Here is a 19,845-nt window from a genome sequence, read left to right as displayed (position 1 = left end):
ATACCCTCTGTTATCTGGTCAAAGGGTGCATAAGATTAAATACTGCAAATCACAAGATAAGCAGCAAGTTATATGAAGTCCTTTTATCTTCCTCACATTCTTAACCCAGATTATGTTGTTACAATAGTATTTAAAACAACCCCCTTCCACTATGTTCTTGTCCTTATTTTTAATATATATTTTTATATATTTGTAATAGTACCTATAATTAAGATGTGCTTGGGAGCTACATATATACATACACATACAAAGAAATACATACATATATAAAGAGATACACAAGTATATATATCCGTGTGTGTGTGTGTGTGTGTGTGTGTGTATATATATATAAACTTAAGCTTTGACAAGTTTAAGAATGCAACACATGATAACACTTAAGAAAAATACATACGTTCTTTCTTGATTTTTTCAGCTACTAGAAATTCATCTCTTTCAACAGTTGGGGCAAAGTTGCTGCCAATAACTCGCACAGCATACTGGAACTGCTGGGCCACATCGGCTGAAAGGTAGATAAAAGGATGCAAGTTATCACCATCACGTTACGTTGTGATCCCCTGAAGCTTCCAGTTCAACACAGTGCACTGGGCACGTGCATCTACCGTCCACCTTCCCCAGGGCTTAACTGAGAGGACGGAAGAGCCACAAAGAGGCAGAATGAACGACTAAATGAGTAGAATGACGGTTTTACAGACAAAGTGAGGGAGACAGCAACAGAAAGCCTGAAAACTCCTAGGAGACAGAAAACAGACTGGACTGATACACATTAAAACAGGAGCAGGAAAAGTGCCAGCCCAAACCACGGCACCTGCTCAGCAGAGCCTACAAGGAGCGCCAGGGCTCACGTGCACACACACAGCAGGAGTGGCCACGAGCAACCAAAACGGGCAATAACTTATGAACCCTGTGTGCACTTCCAGGTAAAGAGATGGCTTAAACACAGACATGTGCCTCCACGCCCTTCAAAAACCCCACTAAACTGAGAAAAGGGGATCTTTTTTTTTCTAAGGCATAAACCTACAAGAGCAAAGAGAACAAGGCAGATCAGTAAACCCTGCTGACTCGACTTCTAAAAGTGTGTCCCACTATGATCCCTCCATAGCCACGAGCCCATCTCAACAAGGCTCCTGAGTAGCTGGTAACCTACTCCTCCTTTTGCCCCTGGAGTAAATTACCCACACGCAGTCAGGCTGATCCTGAGGAAGGCCGACAACACTGGGCCCCTTGCCACCTGCCACATCTCCGGGCCCAGCTCACGACACACCAGCCACGCCCTGCGGTCCTGCCCTTCCTTGAGGACGCCTCACTCACGTCCAGCTGAGAACCCTGACACACACACACCCCCAGCTCCTCAGACCACCTTCCCACCTCCAGCACACGTACACACACACACACACACACACACGCACGTGCGCAGTCTTCCTTAAACACCACTGCACCACAACACAGAAGGTGAGTGTATACATGGGGGAAAGGAGCAAACAGAAGTAACTCAAACTGTTTCTGTGGAGTCACAGGATTAGAGGGGAGATCTTCTTCCTCATGTTTTCCCACACTTTAAAAATTTTCTACACCAAGTATACATTAATTTCATAAATATTACATGTCACTGAACATCACTTATTTAAAAGGAGTGCTTGTATAACTATTTTAGTTAAAAATTATTTTTAGATTACCACGACCCTGAGTTCTACAAACAACAGTTCATTAACAACAAACTCAAGGACATCCCAGAAAAATCCCCACTCTAAAAGTTTCATAAACTTTGGAATTTTCTCCCACCCCAAATTCAAACCTCCTCAGTACCAGACACACTCTCCTCTTCCTTGTCTTCACACCTCCACACCTCTGTACGTCTACCACATCCCTCCCACCTCTGCAGCCACACTGCAGTTTCCCTATCTGCCTGCCAGCCAAATTTCCAGTCTATCTTTCTTGTTGATGATAAAGTATTTGAAAAACCCATCAGCTATTTCTTAAATCAAATCTACCTATCCTGTGCTTCAAAGGTAGATGCATAGAATCCAAACTATGAAAGAAATCAGCGGAGGCAGTTGTTCTTTCTTTAATAATGACTATCATCAATATGATATCAATGAGTATCATTGAATAACGACTATCATCAAAGATTACAGTGCAAAATATCAAACAATGTCAACTACGAATTTCTCCTGTAACACTCCCAAAACATCATTCAATTTTTAAAGTATAAGTAAACTCAATCAGTGATTCAATGAATAATTCCAAAGCACCTACTACATGCCAAACAGTACAGGCCTTAAGAATAGAATAGACAAGAAATAGTGGCTAAGAAGGCAGCCTTTGTGAGAATACAAAAAAATGAGGCAAATAATACACAAGGTAATCAGACTGTGACAAGAGCTACTAGGAAATAAGCAGGACATTACGATGGCAAATAACAGGGAAGACTTCGTGAAACAGGCTGGCTAAGCAAGGCCCCTCTGAGGAAGTGACCTTTAAGACAGGGAGGAGCTGCCAGGTGAAAAGCCATAGAACCAGGTGGAAAGGACACAGTAGTGGGATGCACAGGGCTACTCGGGACACTGTTCCTCAAAGGAGGCCAATGACACTGGATTCTAAAATCCAAATCATCAAAGCCAAACTCACTCCATCAAGAGTCCCAGACAAGGAGGCCCACGGTAGCTCTGTGATGATCTGGCTTAACCCAAGACTAAAAATAGGAGTATTCAAATTTTGGACCACAAAGTACCAGAGCACTGTCGCCTCCAATCTGCTCTGGGTATGTGCCATGGGTGGGCGGTTATCAGGAGCGGGGAAGGGGCGGTACACCCCCCCGCCAAGCCTCTGACGACGTTTCTTTGAGAAGCAATGGCACCAGTGACTTCAAGGACATGCTGTCTGACGAGCGCCAGAGAGCCGCTGCAGTGCCCTGACACACACACACTTCCAACCACGCAGGTGAGAGGCCACCCCACAGGCAGGGCCACGGCTTTCCCGCCTCTACTCAGACAAGACAAGAGGCTCCGTCCGGGATCAGAGGCCTGGGTTCCTGGCGTGGCCCTGCCCGCCGCAGCCGGAGGACAGCGAGCCGGCTTCGTCACCTCTCCAGGTCTCAGGGGCCTCGGCTATAAAACGAGGCCACTAGGAACCACCGCAACCTCTCAGAGGGCGAGCAGAGCGTCTGGCACACAGCAAGGACTCAACAAACGTTAGCTATCTTTATTATTATTAACCTGAAAATGTCATTTAAATGTACCTTTTGTCTAGCATAGCCATCAAAACTACAACTCAACACAGCACCCTTAGTTTTTAACTTTAAGCAAGATAATGGGGTCTTCATCCTGTAGGTTACAGACAGGGAACAAAACCAGCCTTCAACAGATCTGATTAAACTGTTTTCTAGAAATGACCCTCTGGCTGCAGGGTGGGAGAACTGGGAGGAGGTGCAAAGCCAGGGTCGGCGACACCGTGGGACCACAGGATCTCAATCCGACACGCGAAGGCCCAGAGAGCACGCAGGTGTGGGCCCGAGAGGTTTCAGATGGAAGACGGCCCCTCTGCATCCTGGAAGGGTTATTATCCACACGTTCAGGTGAACGACAACCACTGAACTTCAAGGTGCACAAAAATAAGCGAGTCCCCAGGAATTACAAAAACTCTACAGGCGTGTGCTTCCCAGAGATTCAGAAAGTGACAGAGGACAAACTGTCCAAGTGGTAAGATTCTGCCTTCCTGCGCCTCCTCTACCTGTGGGCTTGTGTACACGTGACGCTGCTTTTGTAAAGGACAGGCCAACAGGTCAGAAACCTGAACCAGCAATCCCCACCCCAGACACAGGTCGGAATGACTGTGTTCCAGACGCCAAGCTCCCACAGACACCGCCAGGACCAGTATCTCTGGAGATGGGGCCCACAATATTAGTTGTGAATAAGTGCCACATTTAGAGAATTCAAAATGAAAAGACGTAACACTGCACACAGTAAAAAGTCTTCCCCCTCCACTGCTGTCTGGCCACCAGCTCCTCTCCCCAAAGCAGCCAGTGTTATCAGGTTCTCGTGAGATCACAGATGACTCTGATCCCAGCGCTAGTTGAAAAGCAATGCTCTGAACAAAAACAAAATAAAAATCATTGCTCTAGTTTGTGGTTCTCAAACTTTTTGGTCTCAAGCCCCTTTTACACTTTTAAGATTGAGGACCCCTAAAAGTTTTTTATTTATGTGGGTTACATCAATCTATATTTACTGTATTAGAAACATAAACCATGATCATTTTAAAATATGAATTCATTTTAAAATAGCAATAATAAACCCATTAAGTACAATTTTCAAATGAAGCCTAAACTTTTAAAATTTCAATATACACATTAATAAACATTTAGTGTACATTTTAACATACACATAATAAGTTTTTTCCCCCACATAATATGTTTTGATGTATATTTAATACACATTGATTTTCCCAAGATAAAGACTACACTTTGTTTGGAACTTCATCAAGAACGCTTCACAATTTTAAAAAACCATAAAACCCACAGCAACACCACTTGTGGTCCACAAACCACCAAGATGACATCCTTTCCCTGCCTGCACCATGGCTCACGCTGCCCTCACATGGCCGTTCCCAGTCAGGGCCATCGTCTGACCTCAGTATGTGGGCTACTGTAGTCCTACCTAAGCGTTTGTGCTAAAACACTTACCTAACAAAAACTCCTGTATTTCTTCTTAATCGCTAGTTAGAAAGAGGATTACAAAGTATGAAAAGGAATGTTGCCTCTGGCAGAGCTGAAACACTGTAACATCAAGTACACTGTTTCCAAAGACAGAAATAATGACTATCCAAAGATATAATAATAAGTAAAATGTTCTCCAGGAGAGGCTCAAGGCTGTGGAGAGAGAATTCTCCTCTCACTGACGGGCACTGTGTGTTTCAAACAAATTCACAAGTGTTATAAGCTGGAAAAGGTGGGAAATAATGGTTACACTAACTTTATAAAAGTGTCAAGCATCATTATAGCTAGGTGCTTTGCTTCTGAAGGTCCCTTGAAGCTAACTACAAATTTAAAAAAAAACTTTATGAAAAACTGATTCATATGAAATTCACATTAAAAGTAACAAGTGTCTATTATGCCTCCATTTCACAGTATTAAAAAAGCAATATATTATAAAAGCATAAGGCCAATTGTTTGTAAGGTCACTAGAAAATGTAGTTAATCAAATGTTCTACTAAGTTAACAGATAAAATACCCACCAACGAAAAGAAATTTTTTAAAAATCTCAAACACTGTAAAGGCAGCAATAACATTGCTCCTTTGTTCACTAAGGAAGAATAAATTAAAACAGAACAAAGCAAGCTATTAAAGACATATATTCTTCAGTAAGTAGTAGCATAATTTGGAATTATGAATACAACTGTTTGGCAATCCTAGCTGTCCAGAACAGGATAAAGAGAGCATCATTTTAGTGGATTTTATGATATATTTTACTCTGAGAGGACCCCTCAGGATCTCACAGACAGCTTATTTACTTTTTTTTCCTTCCAGTTTTATTGAGATATAACTGATATACATCACTGTATAAGTTTAAGGTGTACAGGAGCCAATTTACTCTTAATTGAGACACAATTCTACATGGAGAGAGAGGACAGTGCAGAACTTTCTGAAAAGTTTTTCAACCTCCTGGAATGGGTGAAACTAAGTCAATCAAAAGGAGCCTCAAATGTTAAAAAAAAATTTGAGAAACATGATGACACCTCGCAATGAATGAATGGTCTTCAAAGTCTAGTTGTGACGATGGAAACGGATGAATGTGTGGTTTATTCCTAGAGGAAAACTGAGGGCCCACGTGTGTAACGCAAACCCTGACTTTAACATGAGTGAATCATGACCAACAATCTCAGTTCCCTGGTGCCTCCTATGATCAGGAACATCAAATCAGAAAGGTAACTCAGACACACACAGAAGAGCTGGAGATAAAAACAGAAAACAGCCAGGCCCCGCCCTCCTCAAGACCTTGGCACAGGTTTTCCAGGGCCCCTCCCTCTCTCCACCCAGGTCTCTGTTTAGGTATCCTCAGCTTTTCCTCAATATCCCTTTACCCTGGGCTTCCCTGGTGGCACAGTGGTTAAGAATCCACCTGCCAATGCAGGGGACACGGGTTCGATCCCTGGTCCAGGAAGATCCCACATGCCGTGGATCAACTAAGCCCATGCGCCACAACTACTAAGCCTGTTCTCTAGAGCTCACGAGCCACAACTACTGAGCCCGCTGAAGCCCGTGAGCCACAACTACTGAGCTTGCACTCTAGAGCCCGTGAGCTACAACGACTGAGCCTTCGTGCTGCAACTACTGAAGCCCATGTGCAACAACTACTGAAGCCCGTGCTGTGCAACAACTACTGAAGCCCGTGCTCTTCAACAAGAGAAGCCACTGCAATGAGAAGCCCGTGCACCGTAACAAAGAGTAGCCCCGCTTGCAGCAATTAAGACCCAACGCAGCCAAAAATAATTTTTAAAAAAAGATTAAATCTAGTCTAATAACTTGTAAATTTAAAAAAATCCCTTTACCCTACTTTATTTTTCATCATAGCACCACTAAACAACATTATAAGTTTACTGATTTTTTTTAAAATAAGGAACGTTTCTTCCACTCTAACGATGAGAGAAAATCTTCTTGTTTTTAATTTTTATTTATTTATTTAACTTTTTGGCTGCGCCGCATGGTATGTGGGATCTTAGTTTCCCCGACCAGGGATCAAACCTGCACCCCTGCATTGGAAGCATGAGTCTTAACCACTGGACCGCCAGGGAAGCCCGTAAGTTTACTGATTTTATCACATATCCTCCACTAGAATGTAGGATCTATGAGAGGAATTACCTGTCTCTCTACCTCTGCATCACCAGCGCCTAGCACAGTGCCTGGAGGTGGGGGGAGCCCAAAGATTTCTTAGATGAACAAAGAAAAAGAATGAAACTTCAAAAGCTGGAGCAAAAACTGTGTAAAGTCAGTGTCATTTAACAGACTGACCAAATAAAATTCATCTTTTTGCTCCTAAGACCATCAAATAAATTATGTACGCTAATTGTCAGGAATCATGAGAGGTTAAAATGCAGTCTCAATTCTTTAATTTTGTTTTAAGTCTTCCTGCAAAAACTGCACACTTTCTTTCCCACATTATGGTGCTCAAGGAATAAGTAACCCAGTTGCTTCAATTACCCAAAAGATCCCTTCGTAGTGCATCCCCTCTTCCCCCCACCTCCCGCCAAAACAAACATCGAGAGACGACAAACTGTGCCGTATTTTTACGGTTCCAGGACTACACAATGGCTTGACCTACCGCACGGGACCGGTCTGGTAGCAGGACTCGCCATGTGAACCCTGCAGAAATGGCTTTACATCAAAAGCAACCCTCAGCCCTTCATCGAAGGAAAACGTGGCAGGTAACCGTCATAGGCACCTTTGCATCACCCTCAAATCCGCTCCTTTGCTAACGTTAAGGGGAAACTGTGTGGCTCCACCACCCGGACCCCTTCAGCGGCGTCGCCCCCGCGCAGTCACGGGCGTGTGACCCGGGCCAGCCCGCCGCTCTCTCCATCCGGATAAGGGCGGGAGCGCCCGCCCGGCCCTGCGGCCGGAGGAGGCTGACGCGCGGCGGCTGACCGTCCTCCGGGCTGCACCCCGGCACCGCGCTGGGCAGCGGTGACTCAGCCGCCCCGGGACCGGTCTCCTTCCCCCGCCCAGGGGGCTGCAGCGCCCGCAGGCCCGCCAGCCCCGACCTCGCCAGCCCCGGGGACGCCTCCCAGCCGCCCGGCCAGCCCCGCTACCTTCACTCCTGCCCAGGATCCGGCAGCACAGGTTCTGCAGCAGGACGTTCGGCGACTTCTGGTCCGGGGTCGCCATCCTAGCCCGGGGCTGCCCGCGGGGGCCCCGCGGAGCCCCCGGCGCTCGCCCGCCCCGTCCCGAGCCCTGCGTGCTCGGGAGGCCCGGCCGCCCGCGTCCGCCCCGCGTCCCGCGGGCTCCCGGGTCCCCCACAGGCTAAGGGGCCGCGGGCAGCGCCGACAAGAAGGGCGCCATTTTGACGGAACCCGCCGAAATGCGGGCCCCTCCCACAGTGCCCCGCTTCTTCCGGGCGCTTGGGGCCGCGGGTGCGCCGGCCTAAGGGTTCCTCCCGACAACTGCGGCCCAGCCAGGAAAGTTCCGGAACCAGGCGCCCCAGCCGCTGCTGCTTGCGGTGCTCAGACCCACAAACGTCCCTAGGTGTCCTCGAGGGTCAGGACGGCACCGACCCCCAGACGTCCCCAGCAGAGGGTCAGGACGGCCCCTGACCTGCTGTGAGAGTGGTGGGTGCCCTGAAGCGCTTTCACAGACCATAATTTTTTTAAAAAGATCATTGGTTCTACTTACACTTTGGGTGGAGAAGTCTGTTTATAGAAGTACAAGGGTTTTATGATTTTCGACACGTGGCTGACCATCGACACCGGCCACATTGTCCAGCTTTTCATAAGAGTGTTGTTTGGCACCTCCCCACCCCCAGCCCCAGGTAACTAGTCAGTCAGACAAGAGCGAGAGAAGGGAGCAAGGTCGACCACCAAAATGTGTTACATGGTCACGTGTGGCTACTTGGGGAAAAGGGCTGGCTGATGGCAAGACTTGGGGAAATTAAGCAGCTGCTGCGGTCGGGGGTAATGATGGCTACAGAGAGCACAAGGTGGGGTGGACTGTGCTGGGGTACATGTGGAAACCTGGGGTCCTTGCATTTCTAGCTAGAGGCTCAGCCATAGGCAGAACCAGAGGGCGTCTATAACAGCCCTAAAGGAAATCTCTTATTCTTGTACCTGCAAAGTCATCAGAACTGAGGACCAGACTCCAGCTATGATGCAAGTTCAACACACAGTCCTGCCAAGTCTCTCCTGTTAAGGGTGGATGGTTAACTGAGAAGAAGTGCACCCTGCGGTTTGAGATGGAGACGTTTGGGTAAAACGTGAAAACCCAAGTCACCTGAACCTTCTGAAACACAGCAGGAAACCCCTCCTCGTGTGTGTGTGCAGAGTCTGATCTTTCCTCCATTTTCTGAAGAATCAGTTTGGCTCTTCTCAGCAGCAAGTGAAGCAGAATTCCAAAGGACTCAAGTCATCCAAAAGAAGGAGTGAAAGAGTGGACAGAGAAACAAAAAATCAAAGAGGACAACAGAAAACAAACTTTTAAAACAGTGTACCTAAATCCAACCACTCTAATGACTGCAACAAGTGTTAATGGATGAAACGCTCCATTAAAAGGCCAAAATTGCCAGAATGAGTGAAGGAAAAAAGCAGGACCTGATTACAGGTTAAGACATATTTTAATATAAAAAGTTGGTAGACAGTAAATGGGTGGAGAAAAGATATACCAAAAAAACAGTGAGTATAGCAAGGCTGGAGTGGCCACATTAACATCAGGTAAAATAGACTCGGAGACAGGGAGTGTCCAGAGACAGAGAAGGACATCTCGTGCTGATAAAAGGGTCACTTCCTTAGGAAGACAGAACTGTAAATGCATGTGTGCCTGATGACAGACCCTCAAAATACATGAAGCCAGAGGGACTTCCAGAGATGATGGGTGAGAATGCAAGCAACTCCTTTTCACCAAAAAAAAAAAAATCAGAAAACTGGACCAAATTGCCAAGATGAACCAAGCCAGGGCACTGGAAATCAACCAAAGATAGACCACAAATTGGAAAGCATTCAGTCTTGAAAAAATGATGGAGCCTCTAGGGAGAAAAACGTGCATCTATGGTCTTCTTGCCAGGGCTGCTCCAGTCCCCACCACACAGCTTGACCCAGGAGAGCCCTGGTACTCCCAGTGCACAGTGGCTGCCCGACCATCAGCTTTGGTCCCAGAAGGGGTGGGCTCAATTTGGGGCAGGAGGTGAAAAGCCATGGCTCACCAGCTAAAAGGGGCTTGGTAGGAAATGAACAGGGTGACACTGCAGCTACAGTAGCCCAAGATTGGGGGCCTACTTGGTACAAGTGGCAGCCCCACCAGGATTTTAATGCCGAGGGTGACTTTTGTCACCTTGACTGGCCATGGTGCCCAGATGTGTGGTCAAACGTTGTTCTAGGTGTTTCTGTGAGTGTGTTTTGGGATGAGATTAACATGTAAATAGTAGGCTTTGAGTAAAGCAGATTGCCCTCCGTAGCGTGGGTGGGCCTCATCCGATCAGTTGAAGGCCTGAATAGAACAAAAGACTGAGTTCCCCAAGGATGAGGTAGCTCTGCCAGCAGGCGGCCTTCAGACTTGAGCTGCAGCATCGACTATTCCCTGGGTCTCCAGCTGACAGCTCACCCTGCAGATTGTGGAATTGCCATGCCCACACTCATGTGAGCCAATCCCTTAAAATAACTCAATCTCTTTCCCTCACTCTAGATAGATGATAGTGTAGAATATAAAACAATAAAAAAATTTTCATCCACTTAAAGAAAAAAAAGAAATAAAAGTGAACATAGAACAGGAGGGACAAGAGAAAACATATTAAGATGGTATGCTGAAACCAAAGTAGCTCACAAAGTACATTAAATATAAACGCAGTAAGTCCACAGAGGTGAAGAACAATTCTAATCACATCCCATCAAGGCTGCAGTCTATTGACTGGACATCTCACTGCTGGTGTGGACCTTGGTCAACTACCCTCCAGTGGTGTTCGTACAGTTACTCCTTTTCTCTTTCCTTTCTTGCTCTTTGGAAGAATGTCACTGTGCAGCCCACACCTAGGGAGTGGGTAGTTATGGTCCCCTTCCCTAAGTGTGGGGTACCTACACAGATTTATGTAAAATTTTTCTGCATGGAGATTTGTTTATTCTCCCCCATTTACTTGTTTTTCAACAATTTACTTATATCAGTATGCATTTGTGGGTATTTATTTTTATACTTTGGGTCATAATCCAATAATGCATCACTTATTTTCTTACTCAAATTGTTCCAGCCTTGGCTCTTGGGAGCTGTTTCAGCTGGCTCCTGTATCCCTTGGACACTCCCTCATGGCTATGAGTTCTTTAAAAATAGTGAATAGACAATGGGTTTTAGTATCTTTCTTTTTTTTTTTTTTTTTTTTTGGCTGCACTGGGTCTTTGTTGCTGCGTGTGGGCTTTCTCTAGTTGCAGTGAGTGGGGACTACTCTTTGCTGTGGTGTGTTGGCTTCTCACTGCAGTGGCTTCTCTTGTTGCAGAGCATGGGCTCTAGGCACACGGGCTCTAGAGTGCAGGCTCAGTAATTATGGTGCATGGGTTTAGCTGCTCCGCGGCAGGTGAGATCTTTCTGGACCAGGGCTCGAACCCGTGTCCCCTGCACTGGCAGACGGATTCTTAACCACTGTGCCACCAGGGAAGCCCAGTATCATTTTAAATTTATAGAAAGTTGAGTAAATAGTACAGAAAGGCTCATACACCCATCCACCCCAGGCACAGGTTCCCCTATTATTAACATTTTGCATGAGTGTGGTATATCTGCTACAATTAATGAACCAATATGGACATGTTGTTATTAACTAAAGTCCGTAGTTTATGTTAGTCCAGTGCTTCTGGGCGGTGGGTTATTGTGGTAAGACAGCGAATTCTGTGGTCAGGTGCCCCCGTCTCCACTTTTCTGTAAGACGGTGAGGCAGTCATGTGGGACACCACGGTAGAGAGTGTCCACATCTGGCTCTTCACGTCCCCTCCTCCCCCGTGTGATCTGCTGCTCTGTCTCAGGTCTCCTTGATATGGGCTACATTGAAAACTCTTTCACATTCTATCTCTTATGTCACATTTGATATTGTAGGAAAAAACCCATTCAAGTTGCCTCAGTTGGAAGCTTTGTGATTAACGAGCTTTCAGCACCCAACTCAGTGATTATAAAGATCGGTAATGATTGATGGACTAAAACTAGTGAACAGTCTTTCAAATTACAATGAATTTTTAAATTGATATTCACTTTTCTTTTTTGAGACCATAATAATTTACTGTTCTGACATCAGATCAACAGAAAGAAACTCCAATTAGACTTTGAAAACTCATATATTTCAGGAACATGTCATTTAACCCTAGTAAGTGGATGGATGAATTACTTTAGAAGTCAAGAAGTCTTTTGAGCCACTGTCCTTTCTGTTATCTTGTTTTGTGAGTATGTAGTGTTTCTTCTCATACTTTTAAAAAATTGTAATCAGTTTTCAAAGGCTGACATCTGACGGAGCCTTACTATAAATACCACCAGGATTGAGTGTTACCTTTGCCCTTCTCCCCGCCTTGGGAAGCAGGAGCCCCTACTCTCCTCTCTTCTAACATTGTTTTTGTCAGAGTTCTTTTATCTTATTTCTCCGGTCTATATTCACAGTTTTTGAAGTATATCACGTTTTTTAGTATGGTGTTCAACCGGCACGTTCTTTCTTTGATTTTAAAAGTATTTTAAATTAATTTTTAAAACACTATTTTAAAAGAATACAAATGACTTTTCATAATGGGAATGAAATATCCTTGTTTGGGTACAAAATTCTGTGACTAGTATTTCCAGCCTGCCCTCATCTCTCCCCTTTGACCGTGGATTTACCAACTTTACCTTCCCAGTTTACTTATGATCTGGTTGAATGTTCTTATGCTGTCGTCTAGGGGTGGCTGGGAATAGGTGGACTCTCTTGGTAGAAGACTGAACAGAGTTGTAGAGATTCTTCAAGCCTAAGTAGAGCCGTTGTGAGGAGTAAAGAAAGAGAAGGTGCACAGTGGGGCAGGTTGTCCGCGTAGCTGGTGCATCGCGTCTGCAGTGCTCGGCACGTGGTGCTGGCGTCTGATCTTTGGAAGATAGAACCTGCCTCCAGGACTAGGGACTGGATGCCCTTTTCGAGTCAGGTTAAAGGTGACAGCTGGGCTGCCTCCTGCGTGGGTCCCTCCATGCCCTGCGCCTGCCGCTCATCACCCCAGGCACATGAGGTTGGCTGAGGCTTCCTCTCCTCCAGGGGCTGAGAAACCTGGGTTAAAGCCCTCGCCGGCCCAGGCTGGCCCTAGTACAATGTTCGATTCCACGGCAGGATATACCCTGTGCCCCCAAAGTCTGTGAAGCTTCTGGGACCCAGACCGCCTTTGTCCATTCATCACTCCCGGGCCCTCAGGGCCCATCCGCAGGGGCTGCGGGGGTCACGATGTCCACCAGGCTACCACGGCCACCTGGCCCAGCATTGCTGGGTTACAGAGGTGCCACGACCAGCTCTTCGTGTGCAGAGTGGACTAGCCCATCTCTAATCATCACAAGCCTGATCTGATTTTCCCCGTTGCCACCTGAAGTTCTCAATCCCTTGTCCAAGTTCACGGCCAGGGTCAGACCCATGATTCAAATCTGGGTCACAGGACCCCGAGACGGTGCGTTTCAGCCTCTCCTCCAGACACTCCTGATCACTGGTATATTTCAGAGCTGCTCTCCGGGGTCTTCAGCCCTTCGGTGCTGAGGAATTTGAGGAACGCTGCAAGGAGAAATCTGATAAAGCCTTTGAAAAAAGAAGTTAATTAGTTTTCCAGATGATTAGAGCTCTTAGTCCCCGTTTGCTTGAACAAATGCTTCGCGGAGTTCACAATGGGCAGATAGGGAGCCTCTTTGAGCCACAAACTCTTCAAGGAGCCGTTGTGGCCGCTGAGGTCTAACACTCTTTCTGCCGGGCTTGGGGCTTTGTGCTCAGGGATTGATTTGAAGCACGTGAATGACTGGACAGCTCGCTTATTTCTATAAATATCTATCCTATGTTACCTTGGCAGCGGCAGAATTCAGCTCATCTCTGCATAGTGGAAAAAGACATTTGCTGTTTGTCACGTTTTTATATTTGCTGTGCCTCAGAAGACAATGGGATGGACCCATGACCCATCATGCACAACTAACACTGTTTGTTCGTTTTACATAAAATTTGCTTGAATATATTTTTAAAGACACAGCTGGAATATATCAACACGAGGCGAGTCTGTATAATATGAAGCACAGAATCAAAGCTGAGAAAATCCCCCCATCTTGTGTCTTACACATTAACTCTTTTTTAAACATCTTTATTGGAGTATAATTGCTTTACAATGGTGTGTTAGTTTCTGCTTTATAACAAAGTGAATCAGCTATATGTATACATATAACCCCATATCTCCTCCCTCTTGCGTCTCCCTCCCACCCTCCCTATCCCACCCCTCTAGGTGGTCACCAAGCAGCGAGCTGATCTCCCTGTGCTAACACATTAACTCTTCAATTTACACCAATTTCACTCTCCCACAATCCCTCGCTGCCATTCACATTCAGTGTATAATGTAAATATAAAATTACTGTGTAGATATTCCCAAGGCAAGGTCTGCAATTCTAAAGTCTCCCTGTGCACAACCTCAATTTACAGTTTAGAAGCAACAGACTTAACACAAATTGTAAATCAACTATACTTCAATAAAAAGAATTGATTAATTTTTTTAAAAAAGCAGCAGACTCACTAAAGCACAGGAAGAACACCAAAACCAGAGGTGGATCACCTGACGTCCCTGGTCCTTATGCGGGCGGATCGTCTAACTTCTTCTTGCCTGCTTTCTGATCTGAAAAACAAAAACTGCAGCATTTTATTAATTTCAGAGTCTTGTTGAAAGAACGGAGTGGATCACACCCCGTACACCCTGGCCTTGCCTGACCGTGACACCTCAGGGTCCCCCATCAGCCTTCGCAGAAATTGCATCCCAAGAACGGCTGCGACATCTTTGTAGCTTTCAAGGCTTTCTTTGTATTATAAGGGGGTTGTTTCAGAATTTTCTCCCCTAAAACCGGGTCTTTCTTCTTTGGGGGTAATTTTACTTAATTATTAATTCTCTATGTTTGGTAGCTTTGTTTTGCTTTGTTCTTAAACTCAGAAGCCATTAAGAATTCAGTATAACAATCTTAAATGTTAATAACATCCACAAACGTATCGTGCTTAATTTTTTATCTTTGGTTTATAAAATGGGGTCAAAGGTAACAAGTACATAAAGGAAAGCAAAGGAAGGAGGAAAGGAAAGAGATTTTTTAAAGTTATTTATTTATTTTTGGCTGCGTTGGGTCTTCGTTGCTGCACGCAGGCTTTCTCTAGTTGCGGCGAGCGGGGGCTCCTCTTCATTGCAATGAACGGGCTTCTCATGGTCGTGGCTTATCTTGTTGCAGAGCACGGGCTCTAGGCGCGCGGGCTTCAGTAGTTGTGGCATGTGGGCTTAGTAGTTGTGGCTCGCAGGCTCTAGAGCGCAGGCTTTGTAGTTGTGGCGCACGGGCTCAGTTGCTCTGCGGCATGTGGGATCTTCCTGGACCAGGGCTCGAACCCATGTCCCCTGCCTTGGCAGGCAGATTCTTAACCACTGCGCCACCAAGGAAGCCCCAAGAGATTGATTTTGCTCACTTTATATCCATAATTTTGTTATGCTGGCTCTGCTTCAAATCGACACTCCAACTCTCTTGTTTTAACTGTAACTGTATCTTTAACTGTCCACCTTCTCTATTCAGATCAGTTTTCCTCCCTGAGATCTTAAGAGCAGATCTCCGGGCAAAGACGTCACTGCTTAAGCCCTATTTCCAGAATTCCGAAAAGGATTTTGGTGGTAAACTGATCGGATCCCTTATTGTCCTGTGAGAAAACAATCCAATCAATTACAAATGCTTTGTTCTAATTTCTACCAGGTCTTATTAAGTTTTACTGCATTTTCCTTAGTGTCTTGGCATTATGACCTCTTATTTTCAATTTATCATTCATTTTATCTTTCTAAGGTTTTCTTTTGGCATCTTTTAGTTGGGGAAATGGCCTCCATATATTAACTTATGAAATTGTTTTTATTTAATGGCAGTGTTATATATACACAATTATTTAAAAATAAACTTTTTTCTGCCCCCAAGATAACAAATGTACATGGGAAAAATTGAGAAGAGACAAAAATACCTAAATGATAAAAATCAGGCATAATTGCACCCATAGGGACAGCCCCCATTAATTTTTTTCCCCGTTAATATTTTAGCATCTATACACCCAGTCTCCCTCTGTGTGTGTGCACATCTATATACATGCAATTGTACTACTCGTACTATTTTGTGACCTCCAATTTCACTCAATATCACATCTTGTGTTTTTCTATGTCATCAAATAGGCTAAAGCCTGATCATTAATGACTACATAATATCCCATCATATGGATGTGTCACAATTTATGTGATTAATCTCCCTCTTCATGATCCTGGATGTCCTGTTTGTTTGCAAATGTTTTGTTATTATATGCAAAGAGCATTAAAACCAATAAAAACAGCTTTGGACCCCAAACACTGGCTGAAGTCCATTTGTAAAGCCATCAGTTTGGAGTAGACAAGCACTCTAAGTCTTCAGCAGAACGGTTTCCTCGAGGATGACGTTCTCTCAGGCCATCTCATCAGAAGTTAGAGCGAGTTGGGAATGATTCCGGCCTTTCCACCTCTGCTTGGCCCTTCACAGATTTGACCAGGCAGTGCCACGAGGAAGAAAGGGAGCAGGATTTCGAGCCAGATGAGAGCTTCCCATCCTGGCTCCGCTGTCAACCGTCCGTGTGGACATCGCAAAGGCACGGACACACTCGAGTCACGGCTTCCTGGTCCGTACTGAGGAGGCAGGCACACTGCGAAGGTAAACATACTGCGAAATGCTACGCAAACTGAGCCTCTTCGTGACACGGAGCGATAATTCTCATTATACCTATGCTCCTAACCAGGAGCTACAGATAAGACAGTTTGCCTCACCAAGCCTCCCTGATGTGGAGGTTATGATCCCTATTTTAGAAATAAGGAGACTGAGGCTCAGAGAGGTTGAGTGTTTTGCCTAAGCTCACACAGCAGTAAATGGCCAAGCAGGGGCTAGGATTCATGTCTCTTCCAGGCTGAGGCTGTTTCTGTTATTAGCACACTACCTAATAGTAACTTTGTAATAGAAATTTGGATTACCAGTTAGAATGTATTTTTAAATCTCTATTTGATTATTGATGGTCTATAAAATGCATTAATACTTCTCTTTTTAAATTTTTAAATGTATTTGGTTGCACCAGGTCTTAGTTGCGGCAGGCAGGCTCCTTAGTTGTGGCATGTGAGTTCTTAGTTGAGGCATGCATGTGGGATTTAGTTCCCTGGCCAGGGATCGAACCCGGGCCCCCTGCATTGAGAGCACAGTCTTAACCACTGGGCCACCAGGGAAGTCCCTAAAATGAATTATTACTTCTTATTTTAACACTTTAAAAATTAGGGGGACCGCAATGAGAAGTCCACGCACAGCAACAAAGACCCAACACAGCCAACAATAAATAAATAAATAAAAATTTATTTTTAAAAAAATTGGAGATAAAAACTCAGTACAAAATCGTGTGTTAAAAGAACCTTTGCAGGAATTCCCTGGCAGGCCAGTGGTTAGGACTCCGTGCCTTCATTGCCATGGCCCAGGTTCAATCCCTGGTCAGGGAACTAAAATCCCACAAGCTGTGCGGCGTGGCCAAAAAAAAAAATCTTTGCCAGTTGACATCTACCATGTCAAAGCTGCTGTCTCTGTACGCTTTTTAAAAGCAACGTTTTGGGGGTTTTTTTTTCCTCCCAATGAACCCTGTTTCCTTCCCAAAATTCCCTGGTGGATTACATGGAAATTTAAGTTTCTCTGTATCTTGTTATCTAGCTCCTGGGAAATCATTTGGAACTCTTGCTGCAAGAAGTACAATCAGAAATGTTTTGGAAGATAGCACTCAATACATTTGATGCAGAAATCTGACAGGATCACTAGGTGGGGAAAATGTGCATTTGGTTTAGAATTTTCTCAGCTCTTCTCTCCATTCTGTAAACCCACAGAGGACCAGAGAGGAATCCCCTCTTCTGCCATTAGGCCCTTCACGATTTAATAGCGCCAGGTCACCAGTGCCCCGCAAGGGGCCTGGGATGGGCTACACCCAGGTAATCAATCAGGAGAGCGAGGCCAGGTGTTGCTGGTCACTGCTGGACCGTCCTCCGAGTGCCGGCCTAGTGCTGCCCTCTGCTGGCCGGATGGGCCAAATTGCAGCTTAATCCCATCAACTGGTTTTAGAGAATAAACCTAGTAAGCACTGTATCCTTAACTTTTCTATCCTGGTCCACAGTCTTTGCCTTACTGCAAAAAGCTAATCCGGAGTGTGTTTTTTCTGCATCAAACGAATTAAATGCTATCTTCAAAAATGATGTTGGAAGAGTCTGTCTCATTTTCAGAATGCTTCTGAGACTGTTCCATCTGCCCTCAGTAAGAGAAAATGGGAGACATCAAAGTGTACTGCAGAGTTCTTCAGAAAGACTGGGGCTCAAACCCTACCACCAGGTGTGTGACTCCAAGCAACTTATTTCTTCCAGCTTCAATTTTCTAATTTTCCAAACAGAATGAACATATTCACCCTGCCAGACTTTGAGAGGATTCAACAAGTTAATGTTAAAAAAAAAAACCCAACCTGGTAAACATTTGAAAATTACAGTTTGTAAGGGAGGTTATGGAATGTCTACTAGTAGATTTCAGTATCTGAATTTTTTCAAGATTACATTAAAAGGGCCAACAAAGAGATTCGTTTTTATCACATTGAATCTATTTTAAAATGAAACTAATTCAGCATTACACATATGTATTAAAAACTAATCAAAGATAATTTGAAAGTAGCCAAAGGCCTAAATATATAAAATTATTTCAATAGTCGTAACCAGTGAGCAAAGGTCTGGTCTGTAGAGATTATTGACTTTATCTACATGGTACACTGGTCACTGTCAAGAGCACTGCTGTCCACTTGAGTCACGTGAGACACAAATGAGATCACATATATAAGGTGGAATCCCTATAACCATGTTTTCAATGTGGAAAATTAACTAATTTGTCAGTTACTTAAGATTGTGTTGTCTTTCATCTTACTTGCTGAAAGAAAGCATTCTGACCTCAGAGCCTGAAGCCCTAAATTTGAATCTGAGTCTGGCCACTGGGCAAACCCCTCCCAGATGCTGGAGAGCATCTCTGAGATGGACATATCTTAACCCAGTGACCACAGAGACCTCACCCCAGCAAACCATTGCTCCCTGGGATACAGTCAAACTGCCCTCTCTCCTCCAACCCCAGAACTTCTCATCTGCTTCCTCTTTTCCTGGCCATGACTCTCGGCCATTCCTTCGACTCTTTGTTAACTTGGACTTGGTGTCTTCCATGCTAATACATGGGGTAGAAAATACATGTCCACATTGAATTTTCACTTTTCTAATTACAAAGTTAATACATGCTTAGTAAAATTTTGAACTTTGTTGAAATATAAGCAGACCAGAATAGCATTGAAAGGGCCCTGAAAACTACATTGTCATTGGAATTACAGATCTCAGAAGCAGGCTAGGCCTTACACACGAAACATAACCAGAAGCACTGCCTAATAAAACAGGAGACTTGAATAGGATCAAGATAAGATACTGATGAAAGAAATCAAAGACAAGGGGCTTCCCTGGTGACACAGTGGTTAAGAATCCGCCTGCCAATGCAGGGGACACGGGTTTGAGCTGTGGTCAGGAGGATCCCACATGCCATGGAGCAACTAAGCCCGTGCATCACAACTACTGAGCCTGCGCTCTAGACCCCATGAGCCACAACTACTGAAGCCCATGTGCCACAATTACTGAAGCCCGCTCACCACAACTACTGAAGTTCGTGTGCCTAGAGCCCGTGCTCTGCAACAAGAGAAGCCACCTCAATGAAAAGCCCTCGCACATCAACAAAGAACCAATGCAGCCAAAAATAAATAAATAAAATGTATTTAAAAATTAAAAAAATTTTAAAAAGAATGTTAGGTGATAAAATATATTTTAAAAAAAGAAATCAAAGATGACACAAACAGATGGAGAGATATACCA

At 44.8% G+C, this 19,845-nt stretch overlaps 1 protein-coding gene across 2 annotated transcripts in view; it reads right to left on the bottom strand.

The window, feature by feature from the left end:
• Positions 1-7,876, bottom strand: part of TUBGCP3 (tubulin gamma complex component 3) — a gene marked incomplete at both ends in the record, with an annotated part of 60,004 nt that extends 52,128 nt beyond the window's left edge. For both annotated transcript variants that reach the window (XM_079721959.1, XM_079721960.1), the window contains 2 exons: positions 395-502; positions 7,801-7,876. In XM_079721959.1, coding sequence (XP_079578085.1) covers positions 395-502; positions 7,801-7,876 — 184 coding nt within the window. The remainder of the gene's footprint in view (positions 1-394; positions 503-7,800) is intronic.
• Positions 7,877-19,845: the final 11,969 nt, after the last annotated feature.

This window comes from Hyperoodon ampullatus, assembly GCF_949752795.1.
Source record: "Hyperoodon ampullatus genome assembly, chromosome: 16".
In the NCBI taxonomy this organism is placed as follows: Eukaryota; Metazoa; Chordata; class Mammalia; order Artiodactyla; family Ziphiidae; genus Hyperoodon; species Hyperoodon ampullatus.
Note: the sequence above shows the minus strand (reverse complement) of the source record. Positions and strands in the feature narration are given on the sequence as shown.